Here is a 22504-nt window from a genome sequence, read left to right on the forward strand (position 1 = left end):
CAGTGGCTCTGTGTCCCTCCCAAGTGACTTGTGGCTTGAATGCAGCCACCCAGCCTGGAGGATAGAGGACAACAGAGAGTGCCTCAGGGTCCCTCCTAGGGGACATTCCAGATGGCACTTGGGACAGCAATTCCTAGAGTGGCACAGGTCGTCCCAGGCATCCCTCACAGCTCTTGGCATGTGACTGGCAGGCTTGGGATGGAGAGGTGCCCTTCCCCAAAAAATCTGGTTCAAAGGCACCTTCACTACTCTGGCAAGGCCCCAAACAAAGAACCTGCTTCTTCTTCTTTGTGACATGGATGTGACCAGGAAACAAGACGTGCCAAAGCAAGTGCCAAAGCAAGTCAGGGTTCTGGTCTGAGTAACCAAACCCTGACTTTGGCAGTGACATTTCCAATGACCTGGACAAGACCACTGAAGGCATCCTCAAGTCATTCTGCAGACGCCACCAAGTTGGGTGGCAATGTCCATCTGCTGCAGGGTCAGGAGGCTCAAGACTGAGGTGCCATTGTACTTGCTGCCTCAAGAATTTGAGGAGCAAAAGTAAGAGAATTTATTAGACTTAAATTCTGTAGGTTAAAATAGGACTAGATGTTAGTAGAGCTCTCTTCTAGAATTAAGGATAATTGGATAAAGGCCCTCTCATGCCCTTTTTTCCTGTTTAATTAAGGAACAAAAAAAAATAAATAATTATTATTAAAAATTAATAACTAACTAACTAAATTCATTAACATTAAACCCTAATAACTAAATTAACGAAATTAATTAATTACAAGGTAAAGAGTTCCGAAGGTTTAAACTAGGCATTAGTTGGGAAAGAAAACTGCTAGGGAGCTCTTTTTTTATGATAGATAATATTATTTAGCATTTGGCCTGGAATATGTTCCTCTGGAATATGTTCCTCAGGCAGTTGAGCTGTAGCTCTTGCTCAGTTAGAACAGGTTCCACAAGATGCTTTTATTGAAATAAAATGATGGAATTGACAAATCAGAAGCGCTTGTTGTTTTCATTGTGCTGTAGTCATTGATTTGGGGGAAGCTGCTGAAGGCCGAAGCCTTTTGGTCTCTGGGGCGTTGCAGTGTGTGCTGTGTGGGGCAGAGGAGAAAGACGCTGCCTGGGGCGGGAGGGATGCAGGGACACCAAGTGCTTGTGACTTGTGCCACAAGGCCTTGGTCTGATGCAAAAGCTCCTTTTCTTGCCTCCACTTCTCCTCCTAGAGAGCTGCCCTGGTGCAGAGATCATTCTGTAGGATCTCTGCAGGGAAGAGAGCTCTCAGCCATGCCAAGGAGATTTTCCAGAACTCTCTGTTCTGCAGGCCAGCAGCTGCCAGGCTGTTTTGTGGAACTCGTTGTGAGGCACGCAGGGATTTTCCTGCCAGGACGTTGGATCCCACTGGCTGTGTCAGGTGCCTGCAGAGGTGCTGCAGCACTCAAACGCATTTGCAAATGCAGCTCTTGCAGCATTGCTGAAAGTCTCCTGAGACAAGGAGCCTGAGAGGACACGTGCTTGGCCACACGCGTTGTGCAGCTGAAAGCTCCAGGATGCCACAACGTGCCACGCTGGACGCTGCCTGGCATTGGGGTTGATAGCAAAGCAGGTGCTTGCTTTGTCTTTGCAGTCTCCGGTGGCTGCTCCCTCCCAAATGAGCAATTCCCAGGAGATAGATGTGTGCAGATGGAATGCTCCTGGCCTGGGCTGGGCTGCACAGGGGGGCTGTGGCACCATGGCTGGGGCAGCGGGGCACAAAGGGGCCATGGAGCTGCTGCCAGGGGTGACAGCAAGGCCAGGAGCAGCCAAGGAATTTCTTATTTATTCAGACTGTATTAGGAGATACTTGCATTAAATATCAGTTGGAAATTGCGCATATTAATGTATTAACAGGAAAAAAACCCTAAACAGGACCTAAAAAGTCTTTTCCCTCTGTTTTGTAAAATATAATATATTTACTTTGAATACACTTCTGAAATCTGCCTAATTAATCACAGAAGGCTTGAAAACTTCAATCAGATTATTCCCAGAGGCTGGACTTGTTAAGGTATTTTGAATGTTAATGAGCCCTCGAGCACTGAATTGCTGAAGTTCTCAAGTCTGAACAAGCCTCTGGAGAAGAAAAATTCAGCAGCAACCTCCAAGTTGCTGAGGATGTCAGCAGCCCCCACTGAGGCCATCCCTGCCAAGAGACTGTGGGGGGAATGAGCAGACAAGGAGAGCATCCCTGGGGCTGGGGAAGCAGAACGCAGAGGCACCTCTGGGTCCAGGTGGGAAATGAACTGTGGAATGTGGCTGTGAAAGCCCTGCCTGGGCTGTGCCAAGCAGGACAGCCAAGCCCTGACTCCCATGGCCTGGGAATGGGGGTCTGTGGCCTCACAGGGTGCTTGTGGCTCTCCTGGGAGCAGTGGGATGTGGGCTGTGGAATGGTGAGTGCAGGTGTAAGGCCCCAAACAACTCTCTCAATGAGACCTTTGAAAGGAATTACAGTTGTTTGTGGACTCTGAGTACAAGGCAATATTCCTATGGGAACAATTCCTGCATAGAAGGAAATGTGGTGGTGAAATCCCAATTCTGGCCATGGGTGCCTGGAGGAGAAGGACAGTTCTTTTCCACAGGAAGGAAAGCAGAGAGCCCCAGTGTTTCAGTGGCAGATAAGAAGTGACTCTCAACATGTCAAGGTCAGCTGGAGCAGTCAGGTGGCCCCCAGGAGGCCAAACCAGGCAGACCTGTGCCATGTTCCCTTGGTTTTATGGGACCCTGTAGTGCTACAATGTCCCCTTGGTTCCATGAGGCTTTGAAATTTCTTAATGGTCTCTCCATGGTTCCATGAGGCCTTGCAATGTCACAATGGACCTTCAACTCCACAGGGTCTCACAGTGTCATAGTGGTCTCCTGTGGTTCCCCAGTGTCATAATGGACTCTTGGTTCTATAAGGCCCTGCAGTGTCCCTCTTGGTTTGGTGAGGTCCTGTAGGGTCACAATGGCCCCTTTGCTTCCATGAGGCCCAGTAGTGTCAAATTGCCCCTTGGTTCATTGTGACATTGCCCTGCAGTGTCACAATGGTCCCTTGGTTCCACAATGCCCCAAAGTGTCCGAATGGTCTCCATGAGGCCCTGCAGTGTCACAATGGCTGCTTGGTTACACAAGGCCCCACAGTGTCACAATGGTCTCCTCAGTTCCATGGGGCCCTGGGGTGGTGCATTCCTCCCTCCCCTTCTCAGGCTGCCCTGCGATCTGAGAAATGCTCGTTAGGCCTCAGCCTTGGCCAACAGCCCCTGGGCTCAGCTCCTCTGCAGCTGACCACAAACACTGTCTGCTCCCAGGCACTGCTGCTGTCCAACCAGCTCCTGGTTGCTTTGGGAGAAGCCTTGGGAACTGTTTTTCTTCCCTCAATGGCACAACATCCCTGTTCTCACAGTGTCAAAGAAAGCTGTTGATGCGAAGTGCAGCAAGGATGAAACATTGCTGTGACTAAAGCCCATCTCTTGGGGCCCTATCAACAGCGCTCCAAAAGGAGCCCCTTGGAGCTCTCCTGGAGCAGTGAGCTCCCTCTGAGTGGGGCCTCTCTGAGCCGGGAACTCTCCCGTTTGCTGCACTCGGGGCATCCCCGAACAACGAGGGACCCTGGGCCGATCCCCCCACTCCTCCAGGCTCAACCCTTCGCCTGCTGGGGAGATGCAAAAGCATCCGCAGTGAGCATTTCCCTGCCCTCCAGGGCAATTTCTGACAGCTGCCTGGCACTGCCTCTTTCTGTCTGTGTGCACACACGTGTGCCTGTGCTCTGGAAATGGGGGAGAAATGCTGCTCTGGGAGGTGTTGAAGTGCCTTGGATATCTGAGTGAGTTAGGCCTGTAAGTAAGGTTCAGACATAAGGTATGAGCTAAGTGAAATGCTGCCAATGGGTTGTTCTTTTGCTAAGTTGTTGAGTTTAAGGTGTAAGCTCAGGTTAAGGTAGAGGTTAAGCTCTGCTAAGTTTGAGGGCTGTTAAGCTTTTAGGATGTGTTCCATTTATGTGTTCCCTTTAGGATGTGTTCCCTCACTGTCCTTTATTCACACACACACACACACACACACAAACACACACACACACACATAGACACAGGGACATTACTCAGTTCATTTCTGGTTTGATTGCCTGAATTTCCTTGGTTTCATTGTTGCTTTTTTCCCTTGGTGTGCCTGAACTGTCCAGTCAGGAGCAGAGTGACTCTTGCCAAGCAATTTTCTCATGCTGTCACTTAACATTAAACCTGGTTTTTGCTGATCCCTTGCTGGGGATATTTTAAGTGCTCTCAAGCCCTCATTGGTAAGAGGGTGAAGGAGCCCCGGGCCAGGCTCTCACCCTGGGGGACACGGGGACACTGCTGAGGGGTCCCTGTCCCCCTCTCCCAGCCCCCAGGGCCCTGTCCCCCCTGTCCCTGTGTCAGGCTCTGGGGGTCTATCTCATGGAACATCCTCTGGGGGAAGCTGTGGCACTGGGGGCAGGGGGGACCTGGGGGGACAGGGGACCCTGCTGTGCACGAGCAGCATTGGACTTCTCTGGGGGAAACTGTGAGGGGGGGCTGGGGTGGAGTGACCTCCCCAGTGACCTCACACAACCCCCTGTGATGTCACACATCCACCCTGTGATGTCACACAGTCACCTGGTGTTGTCACAGCCCACTCTGTGATGTCACATCACCGCCCTGTGGTGTCACACAGTCCACTCTGTGACCTCACAGCCTGCTGTATGAGGTGATACAGCCACACTGTGATGTCACAGCCTGCTCTTCGATGTCACACCACCAACCAGTGATGCCACAGCCCACTCTATGATGTCACATATCACATCCTGCTCTGGCATGTCACAGTCTACTCTGTGGTGTCACAAGGAAGTCAGTAATGTCACACAGCCAACTCTATGATGTCATACAGCCACTCAATGATGTTACACAGCTCACCCTGTAACTGCACAGCCTGCTTATGTGATGAGGTCTCTAAACCCCATCTTTGGAGATTTTTTGGTCTTCTCCAAGGTTTTTGAGAAAGGAAAAATATTGGTCAAAATGCAAGGAAATTGGAGTGTCATTTTTTCCCAAAGGTTGCAGTGACAGAAGAAGGGTCAATATGTTTAAACTAAACGAGAGTGGATTTAGATTTGTTATAAGGAAGGAATATTTTACAATGAGATTGTCACAAAACATCAACTGTTTTTCCAGTGAAGTTGCTGCCCCATCCCACGAATTATCCAAGGACAGGAGCTTTGTGCAACCTGACATAGTGAAACTCCTCCTCTCCCCAAGGATGGAATTCCTGTTGTGTGGGTTCTCTGATGTGCTGGGTGACCTCACAAGACTCCTGGCCAGAATGTCAGCTGAGGGCCAAGCAGGCTGCTGCAGTGGCAGTGACCTCACAGCCATCACCATTGCAGCCATGTCCCCTGGGCCTGGCTCTCCCCATTCCATGAGCTCCTGTTCTGTCAAATGGTCTCCTGAGTTCCAACGAGGCCCCACAGTGTCACAGTGTCCCCTTCATTCCATGAGGTTCTGTAGTGTCACAATGCACCCCTGGGTTCCATGAGGCCCCACTGTGTCACAATGACCCCTTGGTTCCATGAGGTGCCACACAGTCACAGTGGTGTCCCTTCATCCATGAGGCCCTGCAGTGTCACTTTGGTCTCCATGGTTCCATGTGGCCCCAAAGTGTCACAATGATCTCTGTGATTCCATTGGGAACACAAAAGCTTTGCATAAACATTGAGCAACACCTGCTTAACACAGCTGGGAACATCTGTTTGTATTCAAAAGAGGAGTTAAAGGTGAGAATGGCACCATCAACTTCCATCTGCAAGTGAGATCAAGGGAAGGGACAGGGACAAAGAATTCTGCTCCAAGACTCAGAGAATTCTGCTTACAGAGATCATTTCTGGTCACACTGTCCCTTGCAGAAAGGTGACATCATCAGAGGCAGCCTGTGCTGAGCATGTGGTTCCTGAGTGGGTTTGTTGTTTGGGAAACCTGCTCAGGCTTTTCCATTCTTTCCTTACAAACAGGAAAACTTCTGCTGGGCTGTGTGCAGGCAGAGCCCTGAGGAGAGCAGGTGGGACATGAAGCAATGGGCTGGGACAGCCAGCTGCAGAGCTCAGGGGACAAGTTTGTGATGCAGGGAACAGGGATGTCAGTGCCAAGTGGGCAATGTCAGCCATGGTGAGGTTGGGGGTGAGGAGCAGGTTGTCCCAACAGGGTCAGCTCCCAAGGGGCTCATTCTTCTACATGCCCAGACCTCCCAAGGAGACATTCAGAATCAAGATCCCTTGGAGAATGTTTCTAACAACTCGTCTCTGAAATGAATAATAAAAAAATAATTCCTTGATTCACAAGAAAAGTCATGAGGTGCACTTTGAAATCTTCCTCCTTAACAGAACTCCAAACTCACTCCAATAGCTGCACAAGCCCTGAACACTTGAAGTCAATGGAAGGAATACAAGGAGCTCCTGGGGGCTTTCCATATTTTAATGAGCCCCACGGGGGATTTGGGGCTGAGTCTGTGACCCTCAGGGACAGAGAGAAGGTTGAAGAAGCTGCTCAAGGAGTCAGAAGCAAAACTCCAAGTCCCCTGGAGGATCAGTGAGCCCCACTGGGGGCAGAGACTGCCAAAGGCTCCCCAGGGACTCGTGAGAGCAGATCCTTGGGGCCAGGATTGCAGGGAGCCCAAGGCTCTGAGCAGGGAACTGGAATGCTGAGAGAAGCCTGGGCTGGTTGGAGGAAGCAGAAAGGCCAAGGCCTGAGCCCAGCCCTGGGACAGCAGGGCCTGTCCCTCACGGGTGGCTCGGGGCTGTTTGTGGGGCAGTGGGATGTGAGGAGGAGGAGGAAGGACAAATGTCATAAAACTGCAACCCCTGCCAGGCTCCTCAGGGAGGGGTGAGGGAGAAGCAAAGTGCAGACCCTGAGAGCAAAGTTCCTTCAGTGGGGCCTCCAGAGGCAGTGCCAGAGCCCAGGGCACAAAGCCCTGGGTGCCTCTGGCCCTGCCAGCCCTGCCCAGCCCTTGGCCATGTCTCCTGCAGGTTGTGGCTCCCTGTCCATGCTGCTCCTGTGCCCTGGCTGGCTGCACACGCCCATCTCGCTGTGCCCCCAGCATTTCTCACCAGCATTTCTGAGCCCTCCCTGGTGTCCCTGCACCCAGCGCTGCCGGTCCCTGGCACACAGAGCCACGGCATGATCCAGGCTCCTGCTGGGAGGCCTTGTGCACCAAAATTCTACCCTTGGAGTGACTTCTCTTTTTCCTCACCTGCAGTCTGAACATTCTGAGCTGCACTTTGAGGAGGTTTCCTTCACTTTGCACTTCAGAGAGCAGCTCTGTCTCTTGCTCTTTGCAAACAGAGAAGGGCTGGTGGGAGATATGGTGGTTGGAGGCCATCAGGGGCACAGTGACCATGAAATAATCAAGTTTTCAATATTCAGTGAAACAAGGAGTGGCATCAACAAAACTTCTACACTGGAATTCCAGAGGACAGACTTGGGCCTATTCAGGATGCTGATTTGGAGAGTATTGCATCAGGTAACCATTTTTTAAGGCAAACAGTCTTTAAAAACAAAGGGGTCCAGGAGGAATGGACATAAATCAAGAAAGAAATTGCAAAGGCACAGGAGCAGGCTGTTCCTGTGCACCAAAGGATCAGCTGGTGAGGAAAACAGCTGGCCTGGATGGGCAGAGAGCTTTTGCAGGAACTCAGGGAAGAAAATAGGGTACATTACCTTTGGAAAGAGGGGCAGGCTGCTCAGGAAATGTTTAAGGATGTTGTTAGATCATGCAGAAAGAAAATTACAGATGTGGAAGCCCAGTTAGAACTTAACCTGGCCACTTCTGTGAAGGAAATAAAAAAAATAGTTTTATAAATACTTTAATGGCAGAAGAAGGGGCAAGGACAGCCTCCATTCTTTATTGGATGCAGGGGGAATAGAGTAACTAAAGGGGAGGAAAAGGCTGAGGTACTCAACACCTCCTTTGCCTCAGTTTTCAACATTAAGACAGGTCATCCTCAGGACAAGTGGCCTCCTGAGCTGGGGATGGGGACAGGGAGCAGAATGGGCCCCCTGGAATCCAGGAGGAAGCAGCTGGTGACCTGCTGAGCCACTGAGATGCTCACAGGTCTGTGGGACCAGATGGGATCCATCCTAGGGTGAGAGGGAGCTGGTGGAAGAGCTCATCCAGCCACTCTCCATCACTTCTCATCAGTCCTGGCTCACCAGGGAGCTCCCAGAGGACTGGAGGTGCCAAGGTGACCCCATGCAGCAGTGCAAAACCTGAAGGCAGCTCTCCCCTGCTGCGGGGGGAAGGCTGCCCCAGAACCGGAACACGCAGGATGGTCATTCCATGGCCACGAGCTGTGGGGCTGCTCAGACGCGGTTCTTGTAGAAGCGTTGCAGGTTTAGAAAGGCAGCTGTTTGGTTCCTGGTCTCCATGGTGTTTTTATTGAGGAAAACAGGGGAGGAGTGGGGAGACTGGGGAGGGGGAAGGGAAGGCGAGGGAGGGTACAGGTTCCATATGAGTCCAGAACCAAAGAGGCCTGTTCCGGATGTGGCTGGGGATTTTATCTCTAGGGATGGGGGGCGGTCCTGACTCACATCCAGTCAGAAGGGGTCAGGGGGGCGGGGTCAGGGACAGGAAGGACACACGTTACAACAACCCCATCCACAAGAAGGGCTGGCAGTAGGATCTGGAGAACCCCCTGACCTCGGTGCCTGGCAAGGGAATGGAACAGATCACCTTGAGTGCCATCACACGGCGCCTGCAGGGTGGCCGAGGGATCAGGCCCAGCCAGAGTGGATTTAGGAGGGGCAGGGCCTGCCTGACCAACCTGATCTCCTGTCATGCCCAGGTGACCTGCCTGTGGATGCTGGGAAGGCTGTTCACATGTCTACCTGGACTCCAAGAAGGCCTTTGACATTGTCTCCCACAGCATCCTCCTGGAAAAGCTGGCAGCCCACAGCTTGGACAGGTTCCCTCTTCTCTGACTTAAGAACTGGCTGGAGGCCTGGCCCAGAGAGTGGTGGGGATGGTGCTGCATCCAGTGTGTGTCCAGCCACTGGTGGTGTCTGCCAGGGATCAGTGCTGGGCCCAGTCCTGTTTAATATCTTTACTGATGATCTGGGAGAGGGGATCAAGTCTACCATTAACAAATTTGCAAATCACAGCAAGCTGGGCGTGAGTGTGGATCTGCTGGAGGGTAGGAAGGCTCTGCAGAGGGAGCTGGACAGGCTGGATCCAGGGCTGTACCCAACAGTATGAGGTTTAACAAGACCAAGTGCCAGGTCCTGCACTTTGGCCACAGCAAGCCCTGCAGCACTACAGGCTGGGGACAGAGTGGCTGGAGAGCAGCCAGGCAGAAAGAGACCTGGGGGCACTGACGGACAGCAGGCTGGACGTGAGCCAGCAGTGTGCCGTCGTGGCCAAGGAGGCCAATGGCACCTGGCCTGGATCAGGAATGGTGTGGCCAGCAGGACCAGGGCAGTGATTCTTCCCCTGTGTTGGGCACAGGTGAGGCTGCACCTCGAGTGCTGTGTCCAGTTCTGGGCCACCCAACTCAGGAAGGATGTTGAGATGCTGGGACATGTCCAGAGAAGGGCAACAAGGCTGGGGAAGGGCCTGGAGCACAATTCCTATGGAATGCAGCTGAGGGAGCTGGGGTGGTTTAGCCTGGAGAAAAGGAGGCTCAGGAGAGACTCTCTACAAGCACCTGAAAGGAGGTTGTAGACACATGGGAGTCAATCTCTTCTCCCAGGGAACCACTGACAGAATGAGAGGACACAGTCATAAGCTGTGCCAGAGGAAGTTTAGGTTAGACATCAGGAAAAAATTCTTCACCGAAAGAGTGATTGGGCACTTGAATCATCTGCCCAGGGAGGTGGTGGAGTCACCGTGCCTGGAGGTGTTTACAAAAAGACTGGATGTGGCCCTCAATGCCATGGTTTAGCTGATGAGGAGGTGGTAGGGCATAGGTTGGACTTGATGATCTCAAAAGTCTTTTCTGTCCCAGTTCATTCTGTGGTTCTGTGGTTCTGTGGTTCTGTGATTGGGATCTCCCAGCTGGCTCCTGTTATCCCAGGTGGGAACCCCCAGCCAGATCCCATTAACCTGAGTGGGATTCCCCAGCCAGATCCCATTATCCCCAGTGGGGATTCCCCAGCTGGATCCCATTATCCCAGCTGGGATGCCCCAGGAATGCTCCCATAAAAGGCTCCCGAGCCTCCCCTTTTCCATGCCCTGCTTTCTCTAGAGCCGGGATGGGGTTTGGGAGCTGCTTTGGGGTCACACTGCTCTGCTGGGTGTTGGCCTTGGCCACATCCTCCAACCCCTGGGGTTTTCCCCCACAGAATCCCGGGATGTGGCGGCTGCGGGGAGACTCCTCCCGGAGCCGTGTCCTTGCCGCGGCGCTGCCCTGGGCGCGGGTGGATCTGTCACAGCTGCAGGCGCTGTCCCCGCGCTCCGCGGTGGCCGTGCGGTGCCAGGACGGGCAGCTGGCGGTCACCGTGCGCAGGGACCTCTTTGGCACCGGGCGCCCGGTGCGGGCAGCGGAGCTGAGCCTGGGCTCGGCCTCATGCCCTCCTCTGGCCCCAAACCCCGCCCAGGCCTTTGTCACCTTTGTGGCTGCGCTGCACGAGTGTGGCAGCACCCTGCAGGTGAGGGGCACCTGAACCACTGTGACCAGGGGTTGGTGGCCCTCGGGGTGAGGGTTTGGGTATCCCTGGGGGAGGCGGTGGCCCAGGGGTGGGGGTTTGTCCCCAAAGCTTGACTTGATGAAGATTCTGGTGGGTTTGGGGTATGGAGTGGTGTGTGCAGAGGTGGATTTTGAGGATACAGTTACCCCTGTCCAGCCTGGGATGAGGGGCAGACTCAGCAGTGGGTTTTGGGATTGGATGCAGGAATTGATGGGATAACAGCTCCTGGGGTGCTGTGCCCAAGTCCTGGATGCTCCTGGGCCCCTCTCAAGCTGGCACCTCGTTGGGATGCCACTAAAAGCTCTGTGGCACCTTACAGGATTGGGGAGGTGGCTTTGGTGGCCTCTATGTCCTGGCATGGTCCCTGCTGGTGCTGAGTTTGTTTTCCTGATTTTTCCCCCTCTCCCAATTCCTCCCTCCAGGTGACCCCAGACTCACTGATCTACAGAACCACCCTGTCCTACAAACCCACCCCTTCTGGAAACCCCCTAATCGTGAGGGCCACCCCAGCTGAGATCCCCATCGAGTGTCACTACCCCAGGTGAGTGGCTGGCGCTGTCCCCATGCTGCCCTGGTGCCGAGGGGACAACACCATGGTTGGGAATTCCCATTGCCTCCCTTTAGGAAGAGCAACGTGAGCAGCGGTGCCGTGCGCCCCACATGGGCTCCGTTCCGCTCCACACTGGCGGCTCAGGAGCAGCTCCGGTTCTCCCTGCGCCTCATGGACGGTGGGTGCAGCCCGGGGGCCTCGTGTCTCTCAGGTCCCTGCTCCTGGTGACATCCTGGGAGCCCAAAAAGAGCCCGAATCCACCCCACGGGGGATGCTGCACATTTAAGAGGTGCTCCATTCCCGGGAGGTGCCCAGAGTGACCCCCTGGGATCCACATTGCAGACACCTGGAGCAGGGAGAGGCTCTCCAACACCTTCCAGCTCGGGGACAGCCTCCGCTTCCAGGCCGATGTCACCTCGGAGGGCCACGTGCCCCTGCGGCTCTTGGTGGATCGGTGTGTGGCCACCCCGAGCCCCGACAGGAGCTCATCCCCCCGCTACGCCTTCATCGACCTGGGCGGGTAAGGCCGGGCTCCGGGGCTGGCGGGCTATGGGTTAAATCCCGTAGGATTCCTGCAATCCCAAAGGATTAATTCCCTGGGCAAATCCCGCCTTCCCGGCCCTTCTCCAGGTGCCTGCTGGACGGCAGGGCAGAGCACACCGGCTCAGCCTTCGTGGCCCCGCGGCCCCGGCCGGAGTCGCTGCGGTTCCGGCTGGGCGCCTTCAAATTCGCGGGAGACACCAGCAATGTGGTGAGCTCTCGTTCCCATCCCTCCTCCTCCTCTCCCGGTTTCTCCGTGGGAAAAAACCTCCCAAAGTCTCCAAGAGAAATGACTTGTCCTGGGTTTGCCCTGCCAGCTCTACATCAGCTGCCACCTGCGGGTGTCCCCGGCGGCCGCAGCCCCGAATGCCGGGAATAAAGCCTGTTCCTTCGGCAGCGCCAGCGGCCTGTGAGTGTCCCTGTGCCGGGGAGGGGCCCCGCCCGCGGCAGGGGGGTCTCAGGTGACTCTGTTCCAGGTGGGCCCCTCTGGAGGGCAGCGGGGACATCTGCAGCTGCTGTGACACCGGCAGCTGTCCCTCTTCCGGAGCAGATTCCCGGGCAAGCCGCGCTCCGGCCGCAGGGCCGGGCAGGCGCGTCAGGAGGGACGGCCCCGCCGAGCCAGGTGTGTCCCCGCGGTGTCCCCAGGGGTGGCACCCGAGGGCTGGGGACGGCTTTGGGGGAAGGGCGATCCCAGCTACTCCGCGGTGTCGGGAGGGAAGGGCTTTGGAAAGGAAAGAGGGGGGTTTTGGTGGGATAGCGGGAAACAATTCCGTGTGGCTGGGGAGGTCCTGGCACCTTTGTCCCTCCCTGGAAGTGTCCCGGGCCGGGCTGGAGCCACCTGGGATAGTGGGAAGTGTCCCTCCCCGTGGCATGGGATGGGCTTTGAGGGCCCTTCCATCCCAGATCATTCCGTGATCCTATTCCAAGGGACTGTGTCTTTGCATTTAAAACCCCTGGAATTCTGCTCTTCCCGTACCCATCTCTCTGTAATTCCCCAAATCCAGCCCGAGTGGGAATTCCCTCCCCTGGGAACTCATTCCCATCTTTTTCCAGGTGAGCTCTCAGGGCCGACCGAGGCTGACATCTCTGTGGGACCCCTGCTCATCCTGGAGCCAGCTCAGGGATTATGGAATCTCTCTGGGAGTCTGGGATCAGCTGCGAACATCCCCCAGGGTAAGGGCTTTTGAGGTTTGGTGTTTGGTTTGGTTTTTTTGTTTGTCTTTTGGGGTTGTTTTTGTATGGTTTTGGTTTAGATGGATTTTGGTTGATGGTTTTTTTTGGTTGTTGCTTTGATTTTATTTTTTCCCCTTTTTTGTTTTTTTTTTTTGTTTGGGGTTTCCTTGTGGCTTTGTTTTGCTTTGGTTTTTGGGGTTTTTTGTGTTTTGGTTTGGTTTTTTGTTTTGGTTTTCTGGGCGGTTTTTGGCTTTTGTTTTATTTCAGGTTTTGAGGGGTTTATTGTTCTGTTTAGTTTTTTGTAGAGGGTTTTGTTTTGTTTGATTTTGGTGTGGGGTTTTTTAGGAGTGTTTCTGGGTGTCTTTGGGGGGTGTTTTTGAGTTGGGATTTTTTCAGTTTTTAAGTTATTTTTGGTTTTTTGGTTTTGTTTGTCTTGTTTTTCTGTTTGTTTTTTACTTTTTTGGGGGGGGTATGTTTTCTTGTTTGGTTGGGGTTTTTCTGCTTTTTCTCTTGGTGGGGTTGCATACCCAGGCCTCAACCCAGGGGTTGATCCCACCATGAATTCCCTATGAATTCCCCTCGGGACTTTTTGGAACAACCCCCCAGAGCCGCCTTGGGGGGCTCATTCCCAAGGATTGGATAGAAGGTGGGAAGCCAATCAGGGAATGCTGAGTGGGTTTTGTCCCTTCCAGGTGCCGCAGGTGGAATTCCCGCAGGGATCCAGGGGCTCCTGCTGGTGGTGGCTGCTCTGCTGAGCCTGACAGCACTGGGAATGCTCCTGGGAATGTGCCGGGAAAGGCTCTGCCCTCCAGGAATGTCCCCGTGCTCCCCATCCCAATAAAGAGCAGCATTTCTGTCACCTCCTGGGGTCCTCTCTGGGATGGGGAGGGGACACAGGTGGCCTTGGGATGGAATCCATGCTCTGGGAAAGGGGTGGGATCGGGGATGTGGAGCTGTGGCTGCCTGGAAGCAATTCTCAAAGCCCTCCAGCCCCTGGATTTGGGAGGCACAGGTGGATTCTCCCAAGGTTGAGTCCTTGGGAAGAGATCCTAAGCAAGGGGCGGCTCCAGTTGTCGGGAACTATTGGAGTTTTGGGGTTCTAAATGGTTTCCAGAATTCCCAGTTTCCCTTCCTTGTCCAGCAGGATGCAGTAATGGAGCTCTGCCATCCCTCGGAGGACACGAGGGCTGCTGGAGTTGTGGAATTTTGGTTGGGTTCAGGGCCAAGTTTGGCTTCTCTGCAGGGATAACCTGGGAACAACCTCGGTGTTGGGAAAGGGCTGGAGGCCCTTCTGTTGGGCAGGGGCTGGGTGGAAATGGATTCCATTGTTTCTGTGGAATGTGAGAGCTCCAGGATGAGCATGGCAATGGGATTGGATTCCTTGAGGCTGCCAGTGCCTTCCAGGGATGATCCCAAGCCAAGGAATCCCATTCCAGGGCCAACTCCCCTCCATCCCTGAGCTCTGAGGGACCTTTTCCATATCCTGGGAGAATCCAGAGATCTGCTGCTTCCCAGGCACTTTCTTGAGCCCAGGAAAAGCTTCCTCTCCTGGGCTTAGGAATGAAAAGGCCTGACGTTGGCTCAGAGGTTGGATCCTTTGCTTTTCCCTTCTCCAAACAGCTCCCATTCTGGGCATTCCCAAAATTTGGCACCTGAAATTCCCCAGCCAATGGGAATGGAGTGCTGCTGTCTCCCTCTGATATTCCAAAAAAACCAGGGAGTGGCTCTGGCTCTGAATGAGCCTTTTTGGGATTGGGATTGGGGGGAGCAGGGCCTCCCTTCCCAGCTGGGATGGACATTCCAGGGATGCTTTTCCTGCTCCTCTTCCCCAGGCATTTCAGCAGCTGGGCTGGAAGAATCAAGTGGGAAAATCAGGGAGCCCTGGAAGTTGGGTTTTTTGGGATATGGAATTGTCCTGGCATGTTTTAGGCTCGAGCTCCTTCCTCAGGAGTGTCCAGCTCTGCTCCAGACTGTGTCCCATCCCAGCCACCAGCACAGGGCAGGGCATGGTCTTCTCCTCACTCCATGGCCATGGGGAGCTCTAAGTCCTGGGATCTCCATCCCATTCTTCAATCCATCCCTTCCCAGCCTCCCACTGCCCTGTCCCCTCAGGGTCTGCCCCAGCCTGGCCAACCTGCCTGGCAGCGGCACAGCCCTGCTGGAGCTCCAGAGGAGCCGCAGCAAGAGGCACCTTGGAGCCCTGGGCAATCCAGCCGGCAGCACACGGGCAGGACACAGATGGAGCTTCCTGGCTGGCAGAGGGCTTGTGGCCATCTCCAGGCACAGTCTCACAGGGATCCCTGCAGCTCCTGCCTCTGCCCACTTGCTCTGGTGCAAGTGCTAAGGCTTCAGCAGGACCACCAAAGGCCAAGGGGCTTCTGGCCACTTTCCCTTCCACACTGCATGCCCGGACAACCTGCTGAGCACAAGCACCCTTTTTCCCCTCTTCCCCTATGCCCTGCAGACACTGGGCACCGAAACAAAGATCCTGGGAGTCTGTGTATTAGAACACATTCTACATTTACACACTAAGAAAAAAGAAAAGGCTTAAAGAAAACAGGAGATCCCTGGCAGGATGGCACCAGCAGATGGAGCAGACAGATCAGCTCTCCACAGAGCTCCAGCAGCAAAGCCAGCCACAGCCCCGCAGACGAGGCCATGTCTGGCACACTCTGTGGAGTTGATTTGGCTGCTCCTGGAAGATGGAGCTGCATGTCTTTACCACTGCCTGGAGGATATGGGAAGTTTGCAGCGCCAGGCTTCTGACAGTGAGGCTGATGTCTTCTGCTGCATCTTCAAGGGCTGGGACAGAGAGGAAGAGAGCCACGGTCACATCCTGGATCTGCGGGGACCCGAGGAGATCCCCCCCTGCCAGGGCCATCCCAGCCTGCTCTTGCCCTGGCCACGAGTAGGGGCCAAGAGGAGCAGCTGGAAGGTGCTAGCCATGAATCCCCGATGTGCCCCTGACATCTCTGTGTGCTCTGCCCACGCTGCCCCTCGTCCCCACAGCGAGCAGAGCTCTCCGCAGCCAGGCAGGGATTGCAGCTGTACCCGCCAGCCCCCGCTGACACACCGCTGCCCTCACTCACCCTCGAAAATGAGCTGCAATTCTTCCTGCTGCCTCCTCAAGCTCCGCCCGACGATCCCTGGGAACACAGAGCCTGTCACAGCCCCAGCGGCACAGTTCCCCCACAGCGGCCCTGCTAGCCCTGTGGCCACACGGCCTCCTGCGCCGGCAGGGCTCAGCCCGGGCCCTTGCCGCATCCTGCCGCCCGAGGAAGGGCAGGGCTGCGAGAGGAGGGCGGCAGCAGCCCCGAGGCCAGGCGGGGCTCCACAGCCCCGGGCCGGATGGAGCTGGCGGGGCAGCAGGCGGGGCTGGGGCCGAGCTGCGGCGGCGCGGGGCGGGGAGGGAGCCCGGGCTCGCGGCTCACCGATGAACCTGATGGCCTCCTCTTGCAGGGGCTCCTGTGGGCTGTGCACGTAGGGCAGGGCCTGGCGCAGGTGCTCGGCCGCTCGGCTCCTGTGCTCTGCCAGCTGCAGAGAGACAGAGCCGGCAGGGAAGGCTGGGCGCGGGCTCAGCCCCTCTGGGCGCAGCAGTGGGCAGGGGCACAGCTGCCAGCGCCACACACCGAGCACCGGCCACAGGGGGCTTCTCCAGGCTGCGGCTGGGGCTTCCACACTGTCCTTACCAGGCACTCGCCGAACTTCCACAGCTGCTTGTTCTTCACCAGCTGCTCGAGATGCCTGCTCTTCAGGAACTCGGCTGCAGAAAGCAGCGCTTCCCGAGAGGCCTGGAGAGCAGCAGAGACACGGGAATAGCCCCACAGCGCAGGGCACAGGAGCTGTGTCCCCGTGCCAAGGCCACGAGGAGGCTGCAGCCCGTGAGGCGCACAGGCGGGAGGCAGCTGAGCCCCCTGGCAGGGGGACGCCAGCAGCCACGAGTCCTCACCGCTGCCACAGACCGCTTCTCATCATGGCAGTGCAAGAAGAGTGGGAGCAGGCTCTGGCGCACTTGTGCCTTCAAGGCCTTTTTCTCCTTTTGCACTCTAGAAGTCACCAAGGCTCGGAAGAGCACCATGGAGAGCAGCCGCACCGTGCTACTATCCTGTAGGAAAGGAAGAAAGAAAGAAAGACCTCAGCACTGGCAGCTCCAAGCTCACCTAGGCACATGCCTGAAAATGCTCATGGCACAAAGTGTCCGGGCAGCACCCAGTGCCCGTGGCTGGGGGCACAGAGCCTTACGTTGTCAAAGAGGGGCAGGAGTGCCTCAGCCAGCTGCAGGGCAAGGGGGCTGGCTATCAGCCCGACTTTGTCCACGATTGTATAGCCGAGCACCATGAGCGTCATCAAAACCATGCCTCCATCTGTGTCCCACAGGAGCTTGATGAGCCTTTCAGTCAGGCTCCACATTCTTTCGGTCTGTGCAGAACACAAGTCTGTGAAACACCAGCCTGCTGCTGCAGGGCCCAGAGGCCAAGGGCCTTTCCCAAAAGCACTTGGGCAGCTGAACCGGGAGGCAGGAGAGCTGGGAGCAGCTGCCTCCGCTCCTGAAGTCCAGCCAAGGCCAAATGGCTGTGTTGCCCAGCCCCACACTGCCAGCACGGCTTCAGCTGCTGTCCCCTTCTCACCATCCAGGGATCATCAGTGAGTTGGAGGAGGGCCCTGAGCGCCAGGCGACGCCTCTCCCTGCACTTGCTCCACAGGTGCCTTGAGACGATTTTCAGGACTGTGTTCCCACATTTCCCCAAGTCCAGGCACTGCAGGGTCTGCAAGGCACAGGGCAGTGACAGGGGAGCCGGCTGGCAGGAGCCACACAGGGCTGGGCCCAGGCAGCAGCAGCAGAAGGGCACAGGCACCGTCCCAGGCAGCTGCAGCTGTGAGAGGGCAGAGAGCTGGGAGGCAGCTGAGCGAGGCAGCGCTGGCCTTCAGGCTCACCTCCACAAGGAATGCCAGGCCGGGCAGATCCCAGCGTGGGTCCCTCCTGCTGAGCTGCCTGAGCAGGTGGCGAGTGATCTGGGAACACAAGGGTATGGAGACACGGGACATCTCCCTGGCAGGAGGAAAAAGGCACCAAGACCATCAGCTGGGGGGGGGAATCTCTCCCAGGACTAACTCACAGAGGTTTGCTCTTTCCCCAGCATCCCTGGGGGGAATGTGGGTGCTTTGGGAGGTGGCTCCTTGTGGGCAGTCTCCTGTCCCAGCCTTTTCCAGTGTGCTCGGCCGTCCCTCTGTGACAAGGCCCTCTGGCCCACAAGCACAGGGACTGTGAGGGGCACCCCGGGCACAGGACACAAATGCCACGGGCAGTGGGGAGGAGGGGGTGTCTCACCTGGCCAGCAGACGCACAGCATCGTGCTGGGTGTCAGCACAGAGCAGTCTTTCCCAGCCACGCTTGCGTTGCATTGCTGCCACCACATCCTCATAGTGCAGCTGGCAGAGCAGGGCCTTCAGGGTCTGCACTGCAAAGCTGTGTGCAGAGCAAAGCCCAGGTCATGCTGGCAGCACTGGCTCCTGCCCTGGGGACATGGGAGGGACAGGAGGACTGGCATGGAGCACCTGTTGGGGTTGGTGGCAAGGCCGTGTTGCTGCTGGCATCTCTTCCAGAAGGTATGGACCTCCTCTGGCATATCCAGTGTGCTGCAGAACACTTGGAGGAGCAGGTGCACAAAGAGCTGGGGGAAATGCACTGTCACTGCCTGTGGGCAGCAGGGCACCTGGAGGATCTTCCACATCACCACAGTTGCCTGCAGAAGACAAAGCACCCCGAGACAGCACTCAGTGCTGCCCAGGTAGAGTGTAGGAGGGGAGGGAGAGGCCAGGGGAGACGCAGGGAGAGCACTGGGCCTGGTGCCCCTGAACTGCCCCTAGCGCAGGTTTCTGTCCAGCACCGGAGGCAGGGGGGTGTAGAGGGGGAAGGAGGATGGAGGAGTGCTGGAGAGGCAGCCTGGGAGTGAGCAAAGACCAATTGCAGAAACTCACAGCCAGGGCTAAGACATGCGTGTTGTCCCCATCGGAGGTGCACGTGCTGTGCTCTGGCCAGCTCCCCAGCACATCCAGGAGAGTCAGCATGGCCGGCTCCGCAGCCCTGAGCGAGCACACGATGGCCCCCCACATGCTACCGGCAGCTCTGCGGGGCCAGAGCTCTTTCTCAGGGGGGTCTCGGACACAGCACCGTGGCCTGGGCAGCTGCAGGGGCCCAGGCTGGCCGCCAGTCCTGCCTCTGCCCACTGCCTCTTGCTGGCAGCAGCCAAGCAGCCCAGCCGTGCGGGGACAGACCCCTGAGGGGCAGGGAGGGAGCATGGCAGCAGGCTTGGGGGTTACATGCCAGGGCTGAGAAATGGAGCCAGAGGGCCCTGGAACTCTCCTTTAGTCAGACACCTGGGACGGGCTCCACAGGGTGATGGGCTGGGGAGCCGTGAGCCCTCTGGGCAGGTGGGCCCTGTACCTGTCACACGATGGAGCCACACGCAGGAGAGTTATCACTGCCTCAGTGGGGTATTTCTCAGTCAGATCCAGAAGCGCCCTGTACACACTGCGCTTGGGAAACTCATTGGACACGAGCCACTGGTAAATGTACCTCACCATGGCAGGCACCTGGAGAAGGCCCAGGGAGAGCTGGAAAGCTGCCAGAGGGAGTAATGTCCCCAGCTTCCCCAGAGAAGTGCTTCCCTTGCTACCACACTGGGATGGCCTCAAAGGCTTCAAGGGACCAGTGGGCATGGCTTGGGAGGCCAAGAAATTCCTGGGGGGCTCCAGCCCTGGCCACAGGCTGCTTACTTGCTTTGCACTGGAGACACCCTTCTCCAGAAGCAAATCCAGCAGGGCAGCGCTGGTCTTGCTTTTGAAGATGTCAGAGTATGCTCTGACCCCAGGGCCCATGGCGCTAGTCTCTTCCTCCCGAATTCTCCTGATGAATCTGCAAAGCATCTGTAGAAGAAGGACGAGAAGAGAGGGATGTTCCCCGGAGTGCTCCAAGCGCGGTGCTCAGCCTAGCAGTGACAGCAGGCCCAGCCCAGGTGGGGATGGCTGCAGCTACCTGTGCTGTTCTGCGGAAGAGGCCACGGGCAGGCTGCTGCTCTCGTGTGTGGTGCATGCCTGCATCTGGCAAAGAGCGAGCACAGCCAGAGCTGAGGGGCTGCAGGAGAGGCTGGAGAGCACAGGCCAGCCCTGCACTGCCCAGGCAGGGACAGCCCCGGGATGCCCAGGGATGGAGCACAGCTCTTCCATCCTGTCCATGGGCATGTCCCCAGCAGATGGGATGGGATGGGATGGGATGGGATGGGATGGGATGGGATGGGGCCAACCTTGCTGCAGGCACCAGCCCTGTGGCCCAGCTCTGCCACTCACCCTCCTGCAGCAGCTGGAACTGCTCCAACTCTCCAGGCTGCTGTGCTGGGGCAGTTCCAGGGCCTTCTTCCTCCTCCTTCCCCCTGGCCAGCTTGGGTGCACTTGGGGGTCTCTGCTCCATGTCACTGTCTGGATTTATAGCTACTTGCAAGAGAGAAGCCTTGGGAAGGCTACAGGACAGCAAGTCCTGCACTCTGGTCTTGAGGGCTCCTGCCACAAGGCTGGGAGACTCCTCGTCTGGCCTCGAGGGCACTGGCTGCAGGGATGGGAGATGCCTCAGAAGAGCTCTGGGCACCAAGTCCTGCAGTCTGCCCTCGAGGGCACCTGCAGAAAAGAAGCCTCGGGAAGGCCACTGGTCACCAAGTCCTGTGGTCTGCCCTCGAGGGCACCTGCAGAAAAGAAGCCTCGGGAAGGCCACTGGTCACCAAGTCCTGTGGTCTGGCCTCGAGGTCACCTGCAGGAGAAACGCCTTGGAAAAGCTCCGGGTCAGAAAGGAACAAGTGTGCTGTGCAGGGGCTCCTCACGACACCGCTCTGTCCCATCCTGTCCCGTCATGTGCTCCGAGCACAGTGGCGTGGCCACGTCGTTGCCAGCGCCTATGTCACGACATGTCACAAAGGGCCCTTGGACACCCTGTCCCGTGTCACATCCCACAGTGACCATGCTGCACCGTGTCACAAAGGGCCCTTGGACACACTGCCACCTGCCCTGGGGCTGCCCCCAGCCCACCCAAAGTGGCCAGGTTGGAAGGAATCCATTGTCCCAAGTGTAAATGCCCCTTGCCTAAACCCCCTCACAGTCCCCCATGGCACTGACCAGGAGAGGTTGGTGGACAGCAACATCCACAGTCAGGAGCAGCTTGAGCACTGCAGCAGCAATTTGGGCACTTTGGGGGACACAGCCCAAATGGGGAGACCCAGGCCAGGGACTGGGACAGAAAACCAGAATTCCTGCAGACCAGATGGGCTCAGGTGGACACATTCCACCGGCACAACTATGAGACTGTTGTCCTGTCCCCCAGCCTGGGCAGCCCCAGAACACTTAAATCCTCCTGAATATTCCCCTGAACCCCAAATTCACCCCCAAATCTACAGTAAAATGGTGCAGCTTTACATCTCTTTGTTTAATTTCCTTTATTTTACCTCAATTTTGGTTGTTCTGACAAGGTGAAGAAGGAAATTATTTAGGTTGGAAATGACCTCCAAGATCATCCATCATTTCTTGATGCCACCAGAAGAAACAATTACACAACAGGTGGCATTTTTTAGGGCATCACATTAATAAATCAGCTCTTCCCAATGAATTTCAGATGGCAGTCTGAGTCCTGATGGATGTTCCTGCCCCTGTGTTTGTCCAGGTGACTACAGGGAATCAGGAGGACGTGGAAGCCACCAGCCAGGTGTCTTTCCAACCTGAGTATGTTAGTTTTGCTTAGCTCAGAACATCAGCAAGCTATCTTTAGCATCTAGGGGAAATTTAAACCCTTCAAAAGCTGTTGCGGTAGGCCTGAAGAAGTGGCTGAAGGGCTGGGAGAAAACTCACCCCTGTGTTCATGAGCTGGTTTTGCTTAGCCCAGTTTTTGCTAGTGGGTGGGGAGTGACACAAATATGGCTCCTGTGTGTCCTGTGTGAATGTTCTAGAAGTTTTCACCATGTCCAGCAGAGCCAACCTCTGATGGCTCTGAAGATGATGGACATGCTGCTGGCCAAGTCTGGGTGTTGGTTACACCTCTGTGATGTCATAATTAAGAAGAAATCAAAACAATGTGCACAAGCACTTCTTTTTAGACAGAGGATGAGGAGGAGGTGAGAATATGTGAGGGAAAACAACATGGAGACACCAAGGTCAGTGGAGAAGGTGGGGGAGGAGGTGCTCCAGGCCCCGGAGCTGAAAATCCTCTGATGGTCATGGTGAGGACCATGGTGAAGCAGGTCGTCCCCCTGCAGCCCATGGGGTCCAGGAGGTTGCAGAGATCCACCCACAGCCCGTGGGGAGGTGCTCACGCTAGAGGAGCAGGTGGATGCCTGGAGGAAGCTGTGATCCAGTGGGAGTCCCAGTGGACAGAAAGGCTTTGCTCCTGAGATGGAACAGCCTGGCCTGGGCTCAGAGGTCTGAACCCTGTGGACAAGAACTCATGTTGCAGCAGATTCTGGCAGCTGCTGCTCGAGAGGTTGGACCCATGGCAAAGAAGTTCACAGAGGACTGT

General features: G+C 56.0%; 2 protein-coding genes across 3 annotated transcripts; one reads left to right on the plus strand and one right to left on the minus strand.

Moving 5' to 3' along the window:
- The first annotated feature begins 10208 nt into the window (after positions 1 to 10208).
- On the plus strand, positions 10209 to 13810 carry LOC146420430 (zona pellucida sperm-binding protein 3-like). Of its 2 annotated transcripts, none has more exons than XM_085048276.1 (9): positions 10209 to 10649; positions 11111 to 11229; positions 11313 to 11416; positions 11546 to 11758; positions 11869 to 11989; positions 12096 to 12187; positions 12255 to 12400; positions 12832 to 12951; positions 13644 to 13810. In XM_085048276.1, the coding sequence occupies exons 1-9, from the start codon at positions 10254 to 10256 to the stop codon at positions 13704 to 13706; spliced, it is 1374 nt and encodes a 457-aa protein (XP_084904402.1). In that variant the 5' UTR covers positions 10209 to 10253; the 3' UTR covers positions 13707 to 13810. The 2 variants fall into 2 exon arrangements, with proteins under 2 accessions (XP_084904402.1, XP_084904401.1); XM_085048275.1 differs by having other exon boundaries at positions 11581 to 11758.
- Positions 13811 to 15553: 1743 nt separating this feature from the next.
- Positions 15554 to 20961, minus strand: LOC146420431 (maestro heat-like repeat-containing protein family member 7). Its single transcript, XM_085048274.1, has 16 exons — positions 20823 to 20961; positions 20299 to 20622; positions 19988 to 20052; positions 19729 to 19878; positions 19397 to 19545; positions 18931 to 19078; positions 18508 to 18695; positions 18281 to 18418; positions 17887 to 18001; positions 17580 to 17717; positions 17194 to 17370; positions 16901 to 17056; positions 16641 to 16742; positions 16383 to 16485; positions 16041 to 16097; positions 15554 to 15753 (listed from the first exon to the last, which is right to left on the minus strand). The coding sequence occupies exons 1-16, from the start codon at positions 20959 to 20961 to the stop codon at positions 15554 to 15556; spliced, it is 2349 nt and encodes a 782-aa protein (XP_084904400.1).
- Between the last annotated feature and the right edge of the window lie 1543 nt (positions 20962 to 22504).

This window comes from Lichenostomus cassidix, unplaced genomic scaffold (assembly GCF_008360975.1).
Source record: "Lichenostomus cassidix isolate B80296 unplaced genomic scaffold, HeHo_3.0 HiC_scaffold_733, whole genome shotgun sequence".
NCBI classification, from domain to species: Eukaryota; Metazoa; Chordata; class Aves; order Passeriformes; family Meliphagidae; genus Lichenostomus; species Lichenostomus cassidix.